Source organism: Crinia signifera, chromosome 7 (assembly GCF_055691185.1).
Source record: "Crinia signifera chromosome 7, ASM5569118v1, whole genome shotgun sequence".
NCBI lineage: Eukaryota > Metazoa > Chordata > Amphibia > Anura > Myobatrachidae > Crinia > Crinia signifera.
The window spans coordinates 177,326,486-177,347,566 of NC_139223.1; the positions used below are offsets into that span (position 1 = coordinate 177,326,486).

At 44.1% G+C, this 21,081-nt stretch overlaps 1 protein-coding gene across 8 annotated transcripts in view; it reads right to left on the reverse strand.

The window, feature by feature from the left end:
- Positions 1-2,449: 2,449 nt before the first annotated feature.
- Positions 2,450-21,081, reverse strand: part of IKZF2 (IKAROS family zinc finger 2) — a 65,684-nt gene continuing 47,052 nt past the window's right edge. For 7 of the 8 annotated variants that reach the window (XM_083154488.1, XM_083154482.1, XM_083154484.1 and 4 more), the window contains 4 exons: positions 14,189-14,356; positions 8,736-8,873; positions 7,177-7,320; positions 2,450-3,295 (listed from right to left, as the gene is read on the reverse strand). In XM_083154488.1, the coding sequence (XP_083010614.1) occupies positions 2,571-3,295; positions 7,177-7,320; positions 8,736-8,873; positions 14,189-14,356 (1,175 nt within the window). In that variant the 3' untranslated portion in view covers positions 2,450-2,570. The remainder of the gene's footprint in view (positions 3,296-7,176; positions 7,321-8,735; positions 8,874-14,188; positions 14,357-21,081) is intronic. The other variant, XM_083154486.1, reaches the window with a different exon arrangement.

The window sequence follows — 21,081 nt, forward strand, 5'->3', positions numbered from 1 at the left end:
ACTGAGGCGACGCCTACAAAACGCTGGGACACCCTTCCTGACATTGCCCACCCCCTGCTGCTTAGACTGCAGTCACATTTTTTGTAATGAGACCGCCGTTTAAGGGTTCCTGTGTGCGCCCGCAGAGATTGGCAAAAATCTAACCAACCTGAATTAAGCCCTTGAGTGTCAATTACAGTAATAAATATATCGCTCTTTTTCGTGACACCGCAAAAAATAACAATAAATCATTACCTAGACATTAAATGTAAACATATAGCAACATGCCTGTGCAAAAAACCCCCAAAAAACATCATAATCAAATGCCATCTTATTTTTTTGGAAATGTTTTTGAAACCTCTAACCAGATTCTTCTTTACTTTTTAATAGACGATAGAGGCTGTGACAAACCGGTATGACCAACAGTGCTGCCTCTTAACAATAAGATCCAACAACGGGAAAAGCAATACAGGATATCACAAAACGCACAACTCATGGAAAAACCAACTTAAAGTTATTTGGATTACTTGGGATGGTTTAAATGAAAAGGTTTTTTTAGCATCTCAATACACATGCAACATGGAAATTTCATTTCTTCATCAGAAAAACTAAATAAAAAAGTTTTATAATAAAAGTTAAGTTTTTGCCCAATACCTTATTCATCAATGTAAATTAGTAATGGATATGCCAATAAACGTAGTTACAATGGAAATTCTGGTGTCTAATAGGAATACTCTAAACTGCTTCATCAGGAAGACCAGAGAATATTTTATTTTATTACAAGGGCTCTTATGCTTTTGTAAGGTGCAAGCCCCTTGTGGCTCCATATAAATAAAGGATAAAATACTAATTACACTTTACAATGTCCTAAGACCAGCAATTAAAGACTTACTCCTAGTACACCACTTCGTTTTTTTCCTCTCCACGAATAACTGACAATCCACACACTGTATACACACTGGTTGTATATACAACAAAAGACATGGGGCGGTCTTCTATCTACAGCACATTTGCAAAGTCAACATTTATCAAATCTTGGAGAGAGAGAGATAAATGCAGAAGTTGCTTCTGATTGGGTTGTATAAGCAACTTCTTCAATTCAGTTTCAAGATTTGATAAATCTCCCTCTATGTATTTTCTTAATTATTTCTGTGACAGGGTTTGAGCATCTGTTGAACTACAATCTGGAACAGTTTCATGTTCATTGAGGTTTTTTTTAAAGGGGCAGTCAGAACACATGTGAGAGACTCAGAAGTAAATGTACTAAGATCCCTCAGGACTTTAAAGGGCTACAAATAGTAAATACAAAAAAATGAGAAGTATTTTGTATTTGGTATTATTGTCCCCTTACATCTTACAAGTGTCCAAAAACTTTGCAGTAATGGGCTGCTCAGGATATCTACCCTTCAGAGGTGTCCTCAAGCTAATTGGATTAGGTCTTTCCTGGTATATAAAGTAACAAATTCAAATTAGTCATAAGAAATCCTGAAAACAGTATAAAAAAACCCAGATGGGATCCAAGGGTGTAACTAACATAGGTGCGGGAGGTGCAGCTGCTATGGGGCCTGGAGCTGGGAGGGGCCACTTTCCATGTCACAGTTACATGTGTTTCATACAGGGGTGTAACTACCATAGGTGCAGGGAGTGCAGCTGCTATGGGGCCCAGAGCTGTGAGGGGCCACCTTCCCTGTCACAGTTACATGTGTTACACACAGGTGTGTAGCTACCATAGGTGCAGGGGGGGCAAAAAGAGTGCCAAACTCAAATCAATGCCCACCAACAAGGTAGCTCACAATCTCACGTAAGCAGTTTCCACAACCTTTAGAAAACAAGAGTCCGTGGTTAAGAATTCCCAAGTATCTAAACAACCTTAAAATACACAGATATAAAATGCAGGGGACAGTATGTGCACATATACAGTCATTTAAAGCATTAAATTCATACAGTATGTGGAGTTTCTTAGCTGCAATGGATAGCACACAGCATACATACTGTATGTAGGCTGTAACAGTTCTGTTGGTCTTCCAGCTGCCCTGGTCACTCACCCAAAATCAATCCCGGATGATACAAATGTAACACACTACGATTCAGTAACAAGAAAACTGATGCACAAAGGGAGAACTAGAGACATACTGTATGTCACGTGCCACCTTCTGGTGACCACGGAGGTTCTAGCCTGGTAAGCCGTGGCCTGAGGGGCAGGTTTCATCCTCCGGATCGCCAACCAGCGCCCGAAAAGGATTAGCGCTAAATGAAAAATTAAAGAAATGTTTTACGATGCCTGACCTCAACTAGAAGGTCACATGGATGTAATAGCACAGCTATTTCAGAACTCACTCACCACAAACTCCAGCAATGCAACAGTTCAATAGGCAATACCAGCGACGTATGGTAGCGTTCTCGAGTGGAGTGAAACATTTTTCTCAGGGTTTACTTTGGAGAAAGGATATTAGCGATTTAAAAAAAAAAAAAAAAGCATCTAGCTTAAATAGTTTTAGGCTACCTAAAGTCTGAAGGAAGGTGGGTGAGTAAGTGCAGTATTCTTCATGTACAGTCCTTCTTCATAGAGAAGCACCTCTCCAGATCTGCAGCTATTGGAACGGATGCTCTCCCCGGACTATGTGCGATGAGAATTCGTAGCGGTCCTGACTCCTGTGGCCACAAATGTTACATTCTAACGGGTCCCGATAACCATGGCAGCCCATATGGATGGTATACATGACATGGTCAAGGAAGAGCACACGACAGTGCTCGCATTTGAAGGCTTTGATCTGCTCCCCGTCGCTGTTGAAGACTCGATAGATATCTTTGGAAGATCCCAAATTAGCCTTGGTGGCGTTCAGGGCTTTGCCCTCTTCCTTGGGATAAACAGGACTCTGCTTCCTCTTGGAATTTAAGGCGTGGTTCCCTTGGTACGACTGGCGATCCTCGTGGCTGCTTTCAGAATCGGTGCTGTCCAGGCAACTGTTGCTCGGGGACGGCTCCCTCTCTTGAAGGTGACTCTTTGGTCTGATGAGGGATAGTGGGCCGTCCATGTTATTGTCATTGCTGTCTGAGGTCTCCCTGCTGATAGGCCTCTCCACTCTGCTTGGGTGGTAGACCTGAGAGTAAACGGAACTTATAACAGGGGCCACCTCTGAGATGGTGCCGGTAGGGTGATGTATGAGGGGCCTCAATGCGTCCGCTCCCAAATACGTGATGGCGTTATTGATGGCCTGGTCCATCATTTGTGACTGCATCAACTCTGCTTCCTTCTCGTAGGCCATGTTCATGTCAAATTGGAATTCCGGATAACCGAACCTCATTAGCTTTTCACCTGCGGACAATAAACCTCATTTAATAACATATTGGACATAACACACGTATCTGCTTGGTGTCTGATACATATACAAAGTTGGAGATCGGAAATGCAATACATCCTCTGTGTACGTTGCCTTCTGAATAACAATCTAATATTTCATGATCTCTGCCCAGAGTGTCCGGTTTAAGGGGGGGAGAATAAGCCGGGCTTAATCGTATTACTTTTTATTATCCGCCAGGAAGCTTGGCAGCGGCAGAGGGTACCGTGCTGAAGGGGGTGTCATATGAATGTGAATAAATCAGCCGACACCCCCTTACACTCAATGCCAACTTGGGCGCAGGCGCACTCTACTGCTGGGTTACTCATCCAAGTACAATAATAATACTAGTCAGATGGGGGTATGAATTCTTATACAGCACCTCGTATAACCATTGGCTTCAAGCAACTCCATGGGTCAAATGTAATAAATAGGGTGCGAGAATCAGAAAGTGGGGGATTTGGGGGGTTTTCCCTTTTTTTTTTTTAAAGCGGCAATCATTTACACTGAAAAAGTGATTTTTGCCATGTATTTAATTTGAAAAAAATAAATAAAAATTGGAATTTTTAAAAAAAAATTCTCCCGCTTTCCGATTCTTACTCTCTATTACATTTGGCCCCCTTAAATCGATTCGACAACATGTGCAGTAGTTATTACTAAGCACTGCATTTCCAATAAAACATCTGCAAAAGTGACATCACAATTTGCAAACTTTGACATGCAGAGTCCTAGCAGCCTGTCTGGAGAAATGTTGGGTAAAGGCGAGATACAACCTGCAATATCAAAGGACGACTGGACATCCTAGGAGATGTAGTTAAATGACAAGACTGGCCTACCTACTGTTATATATTCTGTGTACTGTATAAGGCTCCATGCGCTAGCATTTGTAGGTAAGTGTAAGGTCCCCCTATAGACTTCAACAGTAACTAATTGGTTATCAACTCACTGAACCAGATGCATTACCAACCAATCAGCTCTTGTCTTTTTTTTCTCTAACCCAGCCTGTAACATGGCAGTTATGAGCTGATTTGCTGATACTTTATCACTTTTCAATGCTTAGTAAATCTCACCCATTAGGAGCAATTTGACCTTATCTAGCGGAAGGACGTTTGCTGGGTAAATGGGATCAGGCGCTGTCTCAGCATTAGGTAAAGCTGGGTTATTTAAGTTAAATGCTTATGGGTAAATTTACTAAAGTGCTGCTCTATAGGTGGAGATGATACCCAATCAGATTCTAGCAATTATCTTGTAGAAAGTGCTAACTGATGAGCAGAATCTCTCCACTTATATAAACCTTATACAAACCTCAGGACCTCCCCCCAACAGCGCACGTTTTCCAGGCCACCCGGCAGGTGCACTCATTATTCCGTGACACATTGTAAAAGATCACAGGTGGAGCTAATTATTTCACTTGTGGAGACCTGGAAGACGTGCACTGTTGGGGGGTCCTGAGGAACTGAGGTTGAGAACCACTGCCTTAGAAAAGGTTCTACTTGTGTTAACATACATTTCTATATGCATGACTGCTGGTTTCGACATGAGAAATACTCGCTCCTCCCTATTAGTGATCCACTGGAATCTCATGACCTACTCAGTGGCATGCACCTCCCCCTCAGTGAGCTCGTAGAGTCACATGACCTATTTGCTCCTCCCTATCAGTGATCCACCGGAATCTCATGACCTACTCACTGGCATGCCCCTCCCCCTCGGTGAGCTCCCGGAATCACATGACATACTCGCTCCTTCCCCTCAGCGTACCCCCAGAATAACCAAAAATACTACTTCAAGGTGCAAACACGGTACATATTTTGCAATTGGTTGAGAGGCAATAATGATTACACAGGGAGATCTATCACACCAGGTAGGAACTGTTTCATACGTATATAGGGAGGAGTCTCTGTCACATTTTCTAAAAAGGAAATGCAACATTGCCCATAGCAACCAATCAAATGCTAGCTAACAGAGTGCTCTAGATAAATAATAGCTCAAATTTGATTGGTTGCTTCAGGGAACACCACCTCCCTGTCCTCAGCTCCTGTAATGCTACAGGCTGGGTTTTGAAAATGACAGGAGGTGATTGGCTGCTGCATTATCTCCTTTTACTTTATCACTTCCCCAGGCTTAATACATCTACCCCTGGGTCTGAATATCCCCACTGATACATTCCACGGGGCCCACATTGCCTTATGAAGGAGTAACTCCACTTTTTGGGTTATGTAAGAGTTATACAAACACCATTCGCTAACTAGGGTGTACTGCAGGAGTCACGCACGGCACACACCACAGAGAGGTGTATAATACATGTGTGCGACTGAGCCATCTAAACCCGACACCCAGGGACTTTCCCGTCATCTAGCGTTTAAATGGATGTCATTTCCCCTCATAGGAAACCGTGGTTTGCTCGCACAGAATATTCTTACTATAGAATTCTTAAAGGGGAATACAATATTACCTCTGTGTATGTAGAATGAGGTTAATTGCACATACAATTATATGCCTTGGTGGCAGGTGAGCCCAAAAGTGGTTGCGTCCTTTAGTGTAGTGGCTATAACAATGCATGCTCATTGACGGAAGATCCGTGTGGAGCTGGCTCTGTTGTTCTGTAAAATTTACCTAATGTTGTTCTGTTATTTATCATATCTACAAATTTCCGGTACTTGATTATTGTACTATTTAATTGTTGTGGTATACAATATAACCATGGCCATCAACTGGTCGATCGCAAGCTACTGGTAGATCACCACAGTGATCTGGGTAGTTCAAACACTCCGCACCTCCTCAGTCCCTCTCCTCCACCCACTGTTTTCCACCACACTGCTCTGCCTTGGAGGAGACAGACGCTAGAGGTCATATTTGACCTCTAGTGTCTGAAAGGGAGCACATCGCTGCAGCTTTACCCGGAAGCACGTAGCGCTGATGACACATGAAGAAAGATGCAGCTTTTGGCAAAGCTGTATCTTCTACCATGTAACTGCCTTGGCAATGAGCAGTGACCCCAGACAACGAGCAGTGACCCCAGGCAACGAGCATTGACCCTTTGCAACAAACATTAACCCCTGGCAAAAAGCATTAAACCCCTGGCAACAAGCATTGCACCCCTGGCAATGAGCATTGACCTTGGGCAATGAGCATTAACCCCTGGCAACAAGCATTGACCACTGGCAAAGAACGTTGACCCTTGGCAATAAGCAGTGCACCCCTAGTAATGAACATTAACCCCTGGCAATGAGCAGGTAATTTAAAATTAATTAGTGTGGGACATAATTTGTGGCATATTGTGTCAGGGGCATTGTGGTGTGTGGCATATTGAGTTGGGGGCATTGCGGTGTGTGGCATAATGTGTCAGGGGAATTGGGGTGTGTGGCATATTGAGTCAGGGGCATTGTGTTGTGTGGTATATTGAGTGGCATGGCGGTGTGTAATATAATGTGTAATAAGCATTACGGTGTGTGGTATAATGTGTAATAAGCATTATGGTGTGTGGCAGAATGTGTAAGGGTAATTTTTCGGATATTAGGCAGATTTTATTTCTCTTTTAAAAAATGTAGGCGCTCTTCAGGAGGTTTATTTTATCTCGAGGAGCTCACTCCCCAATTAAGGTTGGAGATCACTGCAATATAACGTATAACCAACATATATGGTTCCACAGCATACTACACTCCAGGCCACTATTTGCTAACAGTGCTAAAAGTGACCTCTCACAACTCCCAAGCGGTTTCCTAGGTAACAGGATTGAAGAGGAATCTGCTACCTTCACCGTTCAGTCATCAGTTATAGGGGGCAATTGTCTCTTCAGGTTAAAGCTAACTGCACAATTTATGCATGAAGGTAATCTATGGAAAAGAAAGCAAATGCTTACCCACAAACTTCTGTGGGGTGGAGCTCTTACGCTTGCCCATGTTGCTGGCAAGTCTCTCTATGATAGCCGGTCTCTCAAAGGGCATCAGAGACATGTTGTTCCCCATCAGGATCTCTGGATTCTTACACTCATCCATAGGAGATGCTACACAGAACCAAAATGTCACATCAGAATCACTAGCCAGAATGCCACATCCAAGCAATATACTATTACTGTACAGCAAAGCTAGCCTAGAATTGTTCTCCAGATCCTTGCTGGCTACTAGAACTCTGCATATAGTCAGAAGTTAATGGAGTTTGAAGACCATGATAAATAAGCGTCAGTGTATGCATCCAATACATTATGAATTCAGGTGCGGCACAAAGGCCTCTGGGAAACCAGGTTTTATCTGCAGGGACCATGATGTAACTTAAACAAGACTAAATTACAACACATGTTTGTCATAGAGTACTTTGCACAGACACAAATACTTATATACTTACCTATTGCCCAGACAAAAACAACTCCGGCGTAACGCTATTTTATTTGAAGAGAGGCTAGAATCGTCTGGCTCTTTTCAAAAATGATGTTTACGTGATTGGGCGGTATGCGTTCGGGTTGACAGGCCATAAATCAAAAGGTCGACACAAGCAATAGAAAAGGACGATATGGAAAAAGTTGACATGAGTTTTTCAAAAAATCTTTCCAGAACAGAGGAAGGATATAATACCCGAAGCAAGGCGAGTGAACGCGGTACGCTCATACGGTGTCCATATCGTCCTACTGCCTCTGTTGACCTTTTGCCCGTGTCAACCAATAGTGGTCAACCTATTGAGTGTCAACCTTAATTGGGTTGACCCTATTACCCATTGGACACGGAACAGTTGGCGATATAAGTGTCCGTGAGGTGCCAGCACCACCGTGGTCAGTTAAATGCGGCAGCACATTTGGTGTAATGGTCAGCATTATAGCCTCACAGCACTTGGGTTTGAGTCCGACCAAGGTCTTGGGTTTGAGTCCTACCAAGGCTTTAACTGTGTGGAGTTTGTAGGTTTTCTCAATGTTTGCGTAGGTTTCCTCCCACAACGTAAAAATATATCAGTAGGAAAATTGGCTATTGACAAAAACCTAACCACAGTGTGTATGTGTGTGTGCATTAGCGCACACAGAGAAAGCAAGGATGATATTACAAAGTGGAAAACCCCCCTCCAAAAAAAAACAAAAATCAGCGATAAGAGTGAAGTGGGCCAAGATAGAAATGTGCTGTGGCAGCCAATCAGCTCCTACGTAAAATTTTACAGCATGCACTTGATAAATGCTACTTCAAATCTGATTGGTTGTCATGGAAAATGTTCTCACTGGCTCTCACCTCCACTCTTATTACTGCGTAATGCATCTACCGCATAGCTTGTAACCTCCACTGGGGGAAGAACTAATGTGATTGGTCAATAGTCCCTGCAAAGTGCAGTGGAACATGTGTGCGCGTATAAACAAATACTACTAATAACAAAATATAAATGGCAGCATTATAAAGGCCGCTGCATCTGTCAGTGTACAGATAACGAGTGAGCAGTACTTACCACCGTGGCGCTCTGCTCCCTGGCCACTCTCCATCCCCACGTTCTGCAGGTAGTTGTGACATCGCTCTTTGTGTTCCTCGAGGGAGCTGCGCTGCTTGTAGCTGCGGCCGCAGTAGTTGCACTTGTGAGGTTTGCCTACTGCAGAGTGACAGGAGAACCGGTTAATACAATCTGTGCCTAGGGGGAAACACTACTTAGCATTGTGATAAATTCTCTTGCAACACAAGTAATAGTATCTGACATACAGATGGGAGCACGCTCCATCTTTGCAGGGGGTGGTGAGACGCTCGCGCACCCTGTGGAGACAGAGCTCCGCGCCACCATTCTCTGCCTTTACCAGTCCCCACTGCTGCCCGAACCCCCCCCCCCACCCCCCACCCTAACCCAGCCTGTCTCTATGAAGCGGAGACAGGCAGGGTCCCGCTGCCGAGAGACTGGGACGCGCGTGCGCATGAGACGCACATGCGTCCCAGTCTGATGGAGTCTCTCTCTTTCCCTGGCTCTAGCCAGCGGGGACGGTCTGGCAAGAGCCGGGCAAAGAAGAGAGGGGATCCATCTGTATATCACATATTAAGATTATCCTGCACTTGTAGATGAAAACCTCAGTTTGCCTTTTAACCCTTTGAATGCGAACAGAAATCTGAGAGATGCGCATAATATTCCCTAAAAATGCCAGTGTTGCTCAAAAAAAAAATTCTTGCTAAAAACGTACTGGGGACATTTGTAACAGCACTACTGGGGGCATGATATGTAATCGGAAATAAATATGTACAAGAAAAGGATTGCTTGGCATTTAGGGCCTTATTCAGATCTGAGCTCAGTACAAATTTGTTTGGAAAATGGGCAAAGCCATGTGCACTGCAGGTGGGGCAGATGTAACCTGTGCAGAGAGAGAGAGAGAGAGTTCAATTTGGGTGGGGTGTGCTGAAACTGAAATCTAAATTGCAGTGTAAAAATAATGCAGCCAGTATTTACTCTGCACAGAAACAAAATAACTCGCACAAATCTAACTTTCTCTGCACATGTTACATCTGCCCCACCTGCAGTGCACATGGTTTTGCCCATTTTCCTAACAAATTTGTGCTGAGCTCAGACCTGAATAAGGCCCATAATGTCAGTATCTGAGATAGTACACAAACTTTGTTTCATGTTTTGAAACCTTGTTTTATGCACATATAATATATATATATATATATATATATATATATATATATGTAGAAAAAAAACAGAAAAGCGCACAAGTGAGCTAGTATGAAAGTACAAAATTTACTATAATAACAGGCTCACATACATGTAAGTAAGAGTATGCAGTAGTATAAAAACCAGCACGGCAGAAGTCCACAATCAATGAACGGCATGGCGGCTCGGCTTCAGCGGCTGTAAGCGGAGGACCCAGAGACGTCACAGCGTCAGCAGCTTGTCAACCAACGTCAACCATCTCTGGTCGCTGATGAACAGGAGAAACTGAGCAATATATTGCTCAGCCATATATTGCTAGCAATATATCTCCCCCGTTTGTACAGGGCTTTACAGATCAATTAGCAACAATTAGCAGGCACTTTATCACTTCTCCTCCCTTATCGCTGCTTCTTAAATCTACCCCAAAGGGTCTTATTCAGACCCGGTTGCTGGGCTGCCAATTCTCAGCCCGAGGTACTATTGAAGGGCCACCTGCGATCAAAGCCGCCATTCGCAAGGTGATTGACAGCTTGCAGCTATTTGGGCTGCGTTTTTGACAACAAAAAATGTGCATTGTAGGGTTATGGCGGCAAGTATTTATTTTCATGTTTCTTCCCTGAACCAAACAATTGTAAACACCTGTGAGTTTTCCCCTTGTGAGGTATCATGTTTGGGGTGGGTCTGCTCCCCCGGTATTTTCCCCAGAGGCCTCAGTCTCATTACAGGAACCCTGGTGTAATCGGCAGACTGATTGCAGGGTGTGGAATCCCCAGCTCACTCCTGGAATGTTGCTGGACCAAACCTCCCACTCAGGCTGGATTTTGTCCCTCCTCCATGGGTTGTAATCCCTCAGGGATATTTCTTAAATACTTTTTTTTCTCCCTTTCACTGGGTGAGAGTTGGTAAATAACACACTAGAAAATATGGTATACGCAGACGTATGTTTTATTTACCTGCAGGGACAGGTAGCCCGCCCTTGTGCTGTGTTCTGCCGGGGGCCGGGCGGCTCTGCGCATGTGTAATCAGCCAGACCACACATACACAGCAGGCATTTCTGGCCGGGGTTCTGGGGGAACCCTCTGCCCAGCCGGCAACACGATCTGCAGCCCTCAGGCTACAATGGGCTACTGACATTTTCAAATGCTCAACAGCATTAACGATGCCCGCTCCCAGGGCTGCAAATAGAGGGGTGCTGTGGGTACAGCTGTCTGGGGCCCCAGCAGCTCATTTTGCCCAACGCAACCCCCCACACCCACTACTGCCTCTGCTGCGCTCAGTGCGCTGAACAAAGCAGGTCCCAGAGCGCAGGCTTATTTAACCCAGGATGCCGGTGGCCAATTAAAATGCTGCACTGACTTATGATTGGCTGCCAGTATGTGAGCCCTGATTGGCTCACCAGCCGGTGCTGCATTTTGAGTTGAAGAAGCTTGCTCCCCTGGGACCTGCGAGCTGCAGCTCAGCAGAAGAGGAGATGGGGGAGCAGAAGCCGGGTTACAGTTAATCTAGTGAGGAGGGGGGCCCAGACTGGAAATGAGTCCCGGGCCCCAAAATTCCTGATGGCAGCCCTGCCCGCTCCTGCGCACCATTAACAACCCCCGGCATCGGTATGTATGCTCAATGTTAACCATATCGTCAACCAGGCACCAGGCATGGTCGTTAAGTGGTTCCAGAAAACACAGGGAACACCCCTGCGGTTTCCCTGACACTCCCACAAAACGGGCGATTACCACCCCCAAACGCCGGCTTCCTGTCAATCAACTTACCTACGGCCAGCAATAAAAAAATTTTGGATTTTGTATGTGTACTGCGAGCTGTAATCATGTGCAGTCGTTTAATTATCACCCGGCCTACGAATTCACAGTCATGCATACAGGTCTGAATAACCCTCTTTACCCCCCTCTATACGTTAGGTGAAATCTCTCGTTTTCCCACAAACTACCTGTTCATTCGGTGCATAATGAGATGCGGCACCAACCCCCTTTATTTCTGTAAAAAGGAATTATTACTGCTTCGGGTAGGGGGTTCTCAAACTCCGTTCTCAAACCCAGCACAGTTCACGTTGTCCAGGTCAGCCGGCTGGTGCACAGGTGCATTCATTACTCATTGACCCATTTTAAAAGATCCACAGGTGGGGCTAATTATTTCATGTGAATAATGATTCTGTGAGGAGACCGGCAAAACATGCACTGAGTAAGGACCGAGTTTGAGAACCTGCGGGCTAAGGTAGGACGTTGCGTCACGTACTGGGGAAAATGTGAATTATTTCTCCTGAGCTTCCTTGATGAATAAGCGGAATAGCAGGCAGCCACACCGCAATGGAAACGTCAGGCAATGTCACTTCCAGACAGCGCCACGCCCTTACCTTCTAGTAAAGGTTTATCTACAGGGAAATAAACCGCTGATGGCAGTAAGGACGTGCTCAAGGCTTATCTCTAACATAGATCATAATTCTTTACTAGGGGATACTACAGTGTCCTGTTCAATGTAAAGATGCCTTTTTAATAAGTATTTTAATGTACGCTGAATACTTCCCCACCGTAATGCACCTGCCAGGAACAGGGAACCATTAAAATTGCTTCCCGGAATAAGCGTTTGCAGACACAGCAGTCAGCACTGCGCAAAGGTTATTGCTATTACTGCAGCCACAGTTTCATCTGGCTCCTATAGGAAATCCCAATTATTTGCCGTTTATATAGCGCAGCTAATTCCGTAGCGCTTTACGATATCAAACAGTGATAGGACAAACTGGGTAGTAACAAGCGGACATAGAGGTAGGAGGGCCCTGCTCGCAAGCTTACCATCAAAGCTGAAGGGTAGGGGGGTCTCCAGTAATATTTTACAGACAATTTTTATTTGATGCAGTAATATCTGGACCGCAACACAGTAAGGAATGTGGCAGCTCTGATTCGCATACAAAGAAAACACAACAATGCAACAATGCGCACAAGTGTAAATATTACAAAGATTTACAAAGCGCTGCAGCGAAATACAGTGAAAAATGCTACTCTATTTATGGTACATTTTAGTTAATTCTTTAAGAATATTATTTTACACAGCACACATTCAGAATTGATTTATATTGTGTATAATTACAGTCATTTTCCCCTCTAAGCCAGTGTTTTTCAACCCCTGTTCCGTGGCACACTCCTGTGCCTCAAGTGTGCCCCCAGATCTAGAGATGCCCAAACCAGTTTGCAGCCACCACTAGTTCAACTGTTATTTACTGGTCTCCTCTTTCCATGTAAAGGGGGGGGCAATTTTAAAGTCTTATTTACTGTGCCACAACGTAAGGTTGAAAATCACTGCTCTAAGACTACAGTATAAACACTGTATATATATCATTGACCCGGGTCAGCGGTGGTGTAAAAGGGGTCCATTTACAGGGGACTTCTACCCAGGTCCTGACCAGGGTGGAACACGGGCAGGACCTGGGTAGTGGGTAGTGCAAACTGGTATGCAGGGTCGTTCGACCTGCCTCAGGACCACAGCATCTGCAGGTAGGGGCGAGGGGCACACACACAGCCTCCGCTGCTGTCTGCTGTACTGGGACTGTGTACCGGAACCATGTTCCAAATACCGGGTCGGATCCGGGATTTTGGTGTAAAAGGGGTATCCGTATTCCTGCAGTACTTACAGAGATCAGTTGTAATGAATTATTGCAAGAAACAATTCCAACGGGCCAGAACGTATAGGGTGTGAGAATCAGTGGGAGATTTTGGGAGGGTTTTCTCCTTTAAAAAAAAAAAAAAGCAGCAATCATTTAGACTGCAAAACAGGTTGATTTGCATTGTAAATGATTGCCACTTTAAAAAAAAAAAAAAAGCTCTCACTTTCTGATTCCCACATCCTATTACACTGGGCCCCATATCTTTCACACAACATACTTCATCCTCTTCACGATGACAGGGAACACACAGCATATGTGAATACAACAATATACACATACAATAAACAATATGTTGATATAGGGGAGAACATTTTTCCTTTCTGGTTTCTGCTCTTTTTGCTCAAACTTTACATCGTCTGGCAGACTAGTCTGTTGCCTTGCCCTTGGATATGATGTATAGCTGCTCTCTCCAGACAATGTATGGAGAACAGGGAGACTGTGTTGTACCCGCGGCCAATACATATACACTAATCTACTTGAATGTAGAAGGTATACAGAAAGATAAAGCAATATCATTGGTAGACGCTGCAGCAGGGCTGAACAAGTCAATATATTAAAGTCATGTGACGGTGGAAAACTATATTAATGAGGAGTAAAGTGGACTGACCTGAGTGAGTCCTGAGGTGCCCCGTAAGGGCATCTCTCCGCCGGCAGGCGTAGCTGCAGAATGGACACTTGAAGGGCTTTTCCCCGGAGTGCAGCTTAATGTGGCGCAGGAGGTTGCCCTTCTGGGTGAATGATGCTCCGCACTGGTTGCAGTGGAAAGGACGTTCCCCTAAACAAAGACACAATCGAGCCCATTTAATGGAAGCCACAGTGTTACAAATTTTCTAGTATATTCCTTTTTGTCATCAATAAAAACTGTCCAATAAGGAGAGAGTATAGATCCAGGACGAGTTACAGATGTATCATCATCAGCGTTATTATAGAGCTGGTACTATAGGTGAGCCGACCTGTGGAAGTTCTAATTGAGGGTATGGGTCCTTGTGTTGTCCGTGTCTAGGTCGACCCCTATTGGTTGACAGTCAAAAGGTCAACACATCAAAAAGATCGACATGGTCAAAAGATCGGCACAAGCAGAAGGTCGACATGGAAAAAAAAAGTCAGCATGGGTTTCTCAGTTTTTGTCTGTGTTGAAACCGTATACGTGTACCACGTCCATGGGCATGATTATATTCTCTGTAGGGATGCCAATACCGGGCATTTTTTCAATCCCGGGATCCCAGGATTGGCATCACTAGTTTGCAGGCGTGTGACCTATACCCACCCCCACACACCGGCCGACCCGCACATTTACTTATATTGGCAGGCAGGCAGCGGGAAATGGAGTGGGTTCGGAGGTGCACGGTGCCTCCGGGCGCGTGCACCCTCTTCAGCAGCCGGAGAAGAAGCAGGCAGGCGCAGGTGGGTGCAGGTGAAGGGGCGGGCGGGCAGGAGAAGAGGTGGGAGGCGAGCGGCCAGGAGAAGGGGTGACAGCAGAGTGGCACGCCGGGGTCAGTAGGCTGCACGCCAGGGTGAGTGAGTGCTGGGCCACTGCCTGGCATAAAACTGCGCATGCGCAGTCTAATCACGAAATCCCGGACTTTTTAGGGCCAAATCCCGCCGATCCCGATCCCAGGATTGGCCTCCCTAATTCTCTGTCTATGCCCACTGGGATGGTAAAGTATGAACTTGTCCGTTAAAAAAAAACTCATGAAAAACTCATGTCGACCTTTTTCAATGTGAACTCTTTGCTTGTGTCGACCCTTTTTTTAAATAGTGGTCAACCTTTTGACTGTTGTTCCGTCTACCCTTAGAACACCAGGATATGCATCATCGCAACAGACTATTGCACAATTATCTCTCTTCTTGTTACAGAATGTGCACAATGCCCCTTAGGCTTAGCCGCAAGAAGTAAAATTAGGCGGAAAAACCTATGAATGTATGTATGTATTTTATATAGTCACGTGCAGGGCCCAAATGAGGATCTATAGGGCCCCATTACGTGTGGTGTCACTTGCAGTAGTATACTTCTGTACAATGTTGCCTTCGAGGCAGTGGGATACAGAACTGCCCGGGGTGGTCTATAAGGTTGACAATAATTAGGTAGACCCCGACAGGCCACCAGGCACAAGTTGGACACAAGCAGAAGGCCAACACAGAACTGGTCAACAAAATGGGTGTTCCATGGTTTTTTGGTGTCGATTTGTAGATTTGAACACATGGACCCTTTGGCTACGTTGACCATGTCAATGCCATGTGACTTACTATTATTGACATCTGGATCCCATAACTGCCCATATGCAGAGAAGACCCCACACAGAAGTCCTACGTCTGCTAACTGCTTCCTCGTCCTAGGCTGTAGAGCACCAAACTTTAAAATTAAATTAACGAGCAAACAATGATGTTCAAATTGAAGATGACGCGGTATCATGGCTGATTCAAACAAAACAGCATCGGTTATACCCTTTTCTGACAGATTTGTCTGTAAATCCCGGCGTTGACACGGTCATTTTGTCGGTGCTAAACTGACCACCTTTCACACGAAAAAGCTAATTCTACCCGGTAATTTGCTGATTAACAAAAGTGAAAGGGTGTGAAAGGGTCAACCCAGGTCAAACATCTCAGGTCCTCGAGCCTGGAAACTTGGTAGAATTCGACCTGGATTGACCCTTTCACACAAGAAAAAAGGCTGGTGTTGAACGGCAAATTACCAGGTAGAAATATTTAACCCGGTAATTTGCTTTTCTGTGTGAAAGGGGTATTAGTAACCTTTGGAACCAATCACAGCAGGAGCAGAAAGTTTTGGGAGCTACAGTATTACATCATTTTCCCAAACATAGACATAATGGGGCCCCACGGCGTTCTGTGACCATATAAGTGGCCCAGTGCTTCTTCACGGTCGCTTCGAGAACTCTTTTGTTTATTTTGGAACACGAGTCCATACAACACAAATAAGTGTTCTTACACAATATATAAGATAAGTTTCCTGGTGAAACGATGCAATAAGATTGTTTCAGGTGGTCTGAGAATTCTGTGACCATACAGGAAGCTCAACGACAAGCCACAGGAGCCCAGCGTCATCTCTATGACCGCAATTATTACAGATGATAAAATATGTTCGTATTGCCGGTGAGAGGCGATGGGGAAGCGCTGATGCTGTGCGCCTCTATCATAAGCGTGATGCTGAGGTGCGATCAGTGTGAGGGAGAGAAGATGTCATTATCTCCTAACACAGTGTGCGAACAAACGTGAAGTGTATCATTTGTGTCACCCTGGGACACCGCTGGGGAAAGTCCTAACATGCCCACAGCTAGAATAGACATTATGAACACCGTCTTTATCGGCAAATATAAGGATAACTACCACAGATGGATTCAAATGAGTCATGTTATATAGTTATACTATATTTGACAGGTGTGACATCAATTCCCAAATAAATAAATCTGTAGCCAGGTTCAGAAAAGCAACAACAACAAAAAATAAAAAAGTAATTTTGTGTTTGGAAACCAAAACCATGTTGCAAGGTGGATAAAACCACTTATACTGCTTTCACATTGCAGAAATGGGTAATGACACGGTATTCTTAAATGGGACTTTAAAACGGGTCTGAGCCTTGAGACCTTTCACATTGCAGGTAAAAACCGTTTTAAAAATCAATTAATACCATTCAAACATTCAACCCGTTTAACCCCCAAGGGACACGTTTCAAGCCATTGAAATAGAGCTGTTCAAACTGCCAAAAAAACGGCTTTAAAACGTGTAGGACTCTTCTTTTTAACCGTGTTGAAATACCGGTTAACTTTAACCGGTAAATCAACTCTGGCACTTTCACATTGCAGCCTTAAACGTTTTAAAATGGAAAAAAAACGGCAATATACCGTTTTAAAAGTGCGATGTGAAAGGGGTATCATATTGTTTCTGTGCAGGGTAAATACTGGCTGCTTTTGCATGTAGTCCACAGATAGGCAGCTTTAGTTTTAATCTGTAAATTAGATTTCAGTTCAGTTTTGCACATGTTACATCTGCCCCACCTACAGTGTGAAGTGGTTTTGCCCATTTTGAGCACTTTTTTGCTTTGCTAACAAAGCTAAATCAGAACCCAAGGTCGTACTGTAGAAGCTATGCATGCAGATGCCAGAAACTACACATCTGATGATATATAAATGTAAGAGACAGACCACTCTTGGGGGTGCGGACGCATTAATATATGCGCACACCTTTGGGAGAGTATATCAGACCACACACCCAATAGTGGTACAGATGTGCCGTCCTACGTCTAGAGTCAATACCCCATGCAGCGCAAGTTGCTTGGTGTGAGAGAGAGAGGCCTGGTCCATCTCAACTCTACTAACGTTGGGTGTGTTTTTTATGCCAGTACGGAATCTAATACCCCTTTCACACTAGAAGCAAATTTCCCGGTTAAAGCTTTTAAACACGGGAATTTCCTGAAAAAAAAAATGTTTTTTCTTTGGTGTGAAAGGGACAACCTGGTTCTTAAATTCCAGGTCGCCAACCCTGCTCTTGACCAGGGTTGATGATTTAAGAACCGAGATGACCCTTTCACACCAAAGAAAAACCCTGATTTTTCAGCAAATTCCCAGATTGAAAAGCTTTAACCTGGTAATTTGCTGAATGACTCGGCGCTCAAAAATGCTGGGTAATTGCCAAGTGGGCAGTGTGAAAGGGGTATTATGCGATTGGCCGCACGAAGAGATGGTGCTGATTAATGTGATTATAAGACACCTGTCTATTGTGTTTGACCCAGTCTATGGTTCACTTGCAAAAGCAAATTCACTCTGTAATGGACAAAACCATGTGTAGTGCAGGTGGGGCAGATGGAACATGTGCAGAGAGTTAGATTTGGGTGTTATTTATTTCTGTGCAGGGTAACTACTGGCTGCTTTATTTTTACACTGCAATATAGATATCAGTTTGATGTACAAACCCCACCCAAATCTAACTCTCTTTGCACATGTTACCCACCTGCAGTGCACATGGTTTTGTCCATTAGAATGTGAATTTGCTTTTGCAAGTGAACCAGAATCAGGCCCCAAATACAGAAAATTACAGTATTGGAAAAAAGCTACAGATGCTACAATGTAGCGCTTTGTGTACAGATCAGAGAACCAGTCGCACACAGAGATACAAGTGTCATATACGAAACAACTCTGCACAGTCGAATGTGTCCTAGCTGTATTAACCCTTTGAGTGGCAAAATCTTTGTGAGCGGTGGGCAAAATATGCGCTAAAAAAATGGCAGCGTCGCTCACATTTGTTATATACATTAAAATAAAAAAAATATGTAAAAAAAGACATTTCCTATATAAAGGTAAATATTACAGGTCATTATGAGGAATAAAAAATGTTTGCTTGACAACTTTCATACCTATTTTGACAAATTCACTTGGCACTCAAAGGGTAAAAAAAAAAGAAGTACATATCTGTGTATAGGTGCCCATACACGCACCGATTCTGCTGTGTGTTTTGTGCTAAAATAGCATTGCATCGCATTGCATGCGTTGTGCATGCGATGCGATAAAAAGACAGTACAAAAAGTATGTGCAGCACTTTTTGTACTGTGCGATGAGATGCCGCGGGAGCGCGCATCTCATAGCACAGATCGCATCGGCAGAATCTGTGCGTGTATGGGCACCTTATCTGTTACATACAGTATACATAGGTCATATCCCAATGTTGCCATTCAGAGACAACTGCCCACTATAGTAAGCTGGTATAGAGATGGCACGCCTTACAAATATGTTTCCCAACTCCAGTCCTCAGTGGGTCAATGAGTAATGCACTAACTAGGAGATCAGGAAAACATGGACTGTTAGGTGCTGGAGTTAGGAAACACTAATAACAACATATCGGTATGTATCTCAGTACATCCAGGTGTGACAAGTTGTATGGATTTATGCAGTTCTTCAAGGATGTAATTTCACCCAAAAATAAAATGGTTTATGTTAAGTTGCCTGGAAAGTAATAAAAGGATTTTATTTGGCCGCTGCTGGTCACTTACAATAAAGATTAAAGAGGAAGGGTAGGTAAGTGCGTTGGCTGCTCCACTGGAGAACACCTGAAGGATCAGAATGTAATATTACCTGAGCTATTGCAAGCACACATATGATATACAGTATAATTGCGTCACCGATTCATAACGCGCAAAGGAAGGCAAAAGACCCGGACTAGCACTCCAGCTACATCTCCCATCGTACTCAGCCAGCTGAATGATGTACCCGCGGGTCACATCGTTACATGGAAACTTTCAATCTTAATAACATCTCTCCGTCGGTATAAACTGATACCTTACACCTGACAAAAATTGTAATTAACCAATGGTATGGATGTGTCATGTATCACTCCTCAATGAACGGATTTTGTTTTAGTTATGAGGTTCTAGCCCACTGTTCCGGGCAGAGTGGAATGTGAGTAAGCTCTCCGTCGTAAACAGTACGAGGTAACTAGAAATTCCGCTTGTTATGCTTTTTAGATAAAGGGCCCCATACAGAATTGATCGCTGCCTTGCGAATGCACAATCCAGCGACATCACGACCACACCAAAGACTGGTTCATATCACAAAATTACGATATTTTACGTGTGTGACAGGTACACTAAGTGTGACAACATCAAAATGGTTCCGTTAAATGTCCCCTCACCTTTATCACAGATTCTGAGTCAATGCATATAGTATGTGATATAGTAATTGTATGGATTGTACCCAAAAGTCCATTTAACTTCCATGATTATCCCATACACTTAGGGGGTCATTCAGTAATGTATATATTCGGAGCCTAGCGAGAAAGTTAACGCTGCCATGCCAAACGAATCTCTTTAGCTACGCTGCGGATGGTTCTGTGCGCTGACACCTGGCTGTCAATCAGTGCGAGAGCGCCTTGGTGAGTAAAAATCCCGCCGAAGGCATGATATTTACGGTGGACTGCGCATGCTCAGACCACCACCATGGACAGAGGGGCCGAATTTGCTGCTCTTCCAGCAGGGCTGAATCATTCCATTAATGCAGGCATTAACAAACACGCCTAATAAATACAATCAAAATAATCGTTCTACCACAAACTGTTCCTGTAAGTATTTATTGCATGATGATGAAGTAAATGGTGCAGGAGAAGAAGGGATATAACCCGTAGCAACCAAATAGAATCATTTGTTAGTTCAGTCTGATTGGTTGCTAGGGGTTACAGCACTTTTTCCGAAAGCACCGATTTTCATTAAAAATGTCCCAGTGTTTTTGATATCCCTCTTCTTTAACCTCTCCCACGTCTTTTATGCTAGTTATGCAGGCACATCAAGTAACCATGTATACTAACACACCACTAATAACAAAGGGCGCTTTATACTTAGGGAACTGGTCAAGATAATAAAAGTGTTTTTTATTAGTAAATAAGGGCATACAGCGGTTCTGGCATCTACCCAGTACATGCCCAGTGGCGCACAGCACTCAGACAGTGCATATCCACAACGGTTGTTGCCAACGTTGGGAAACTGTACTTTCAGGTGTG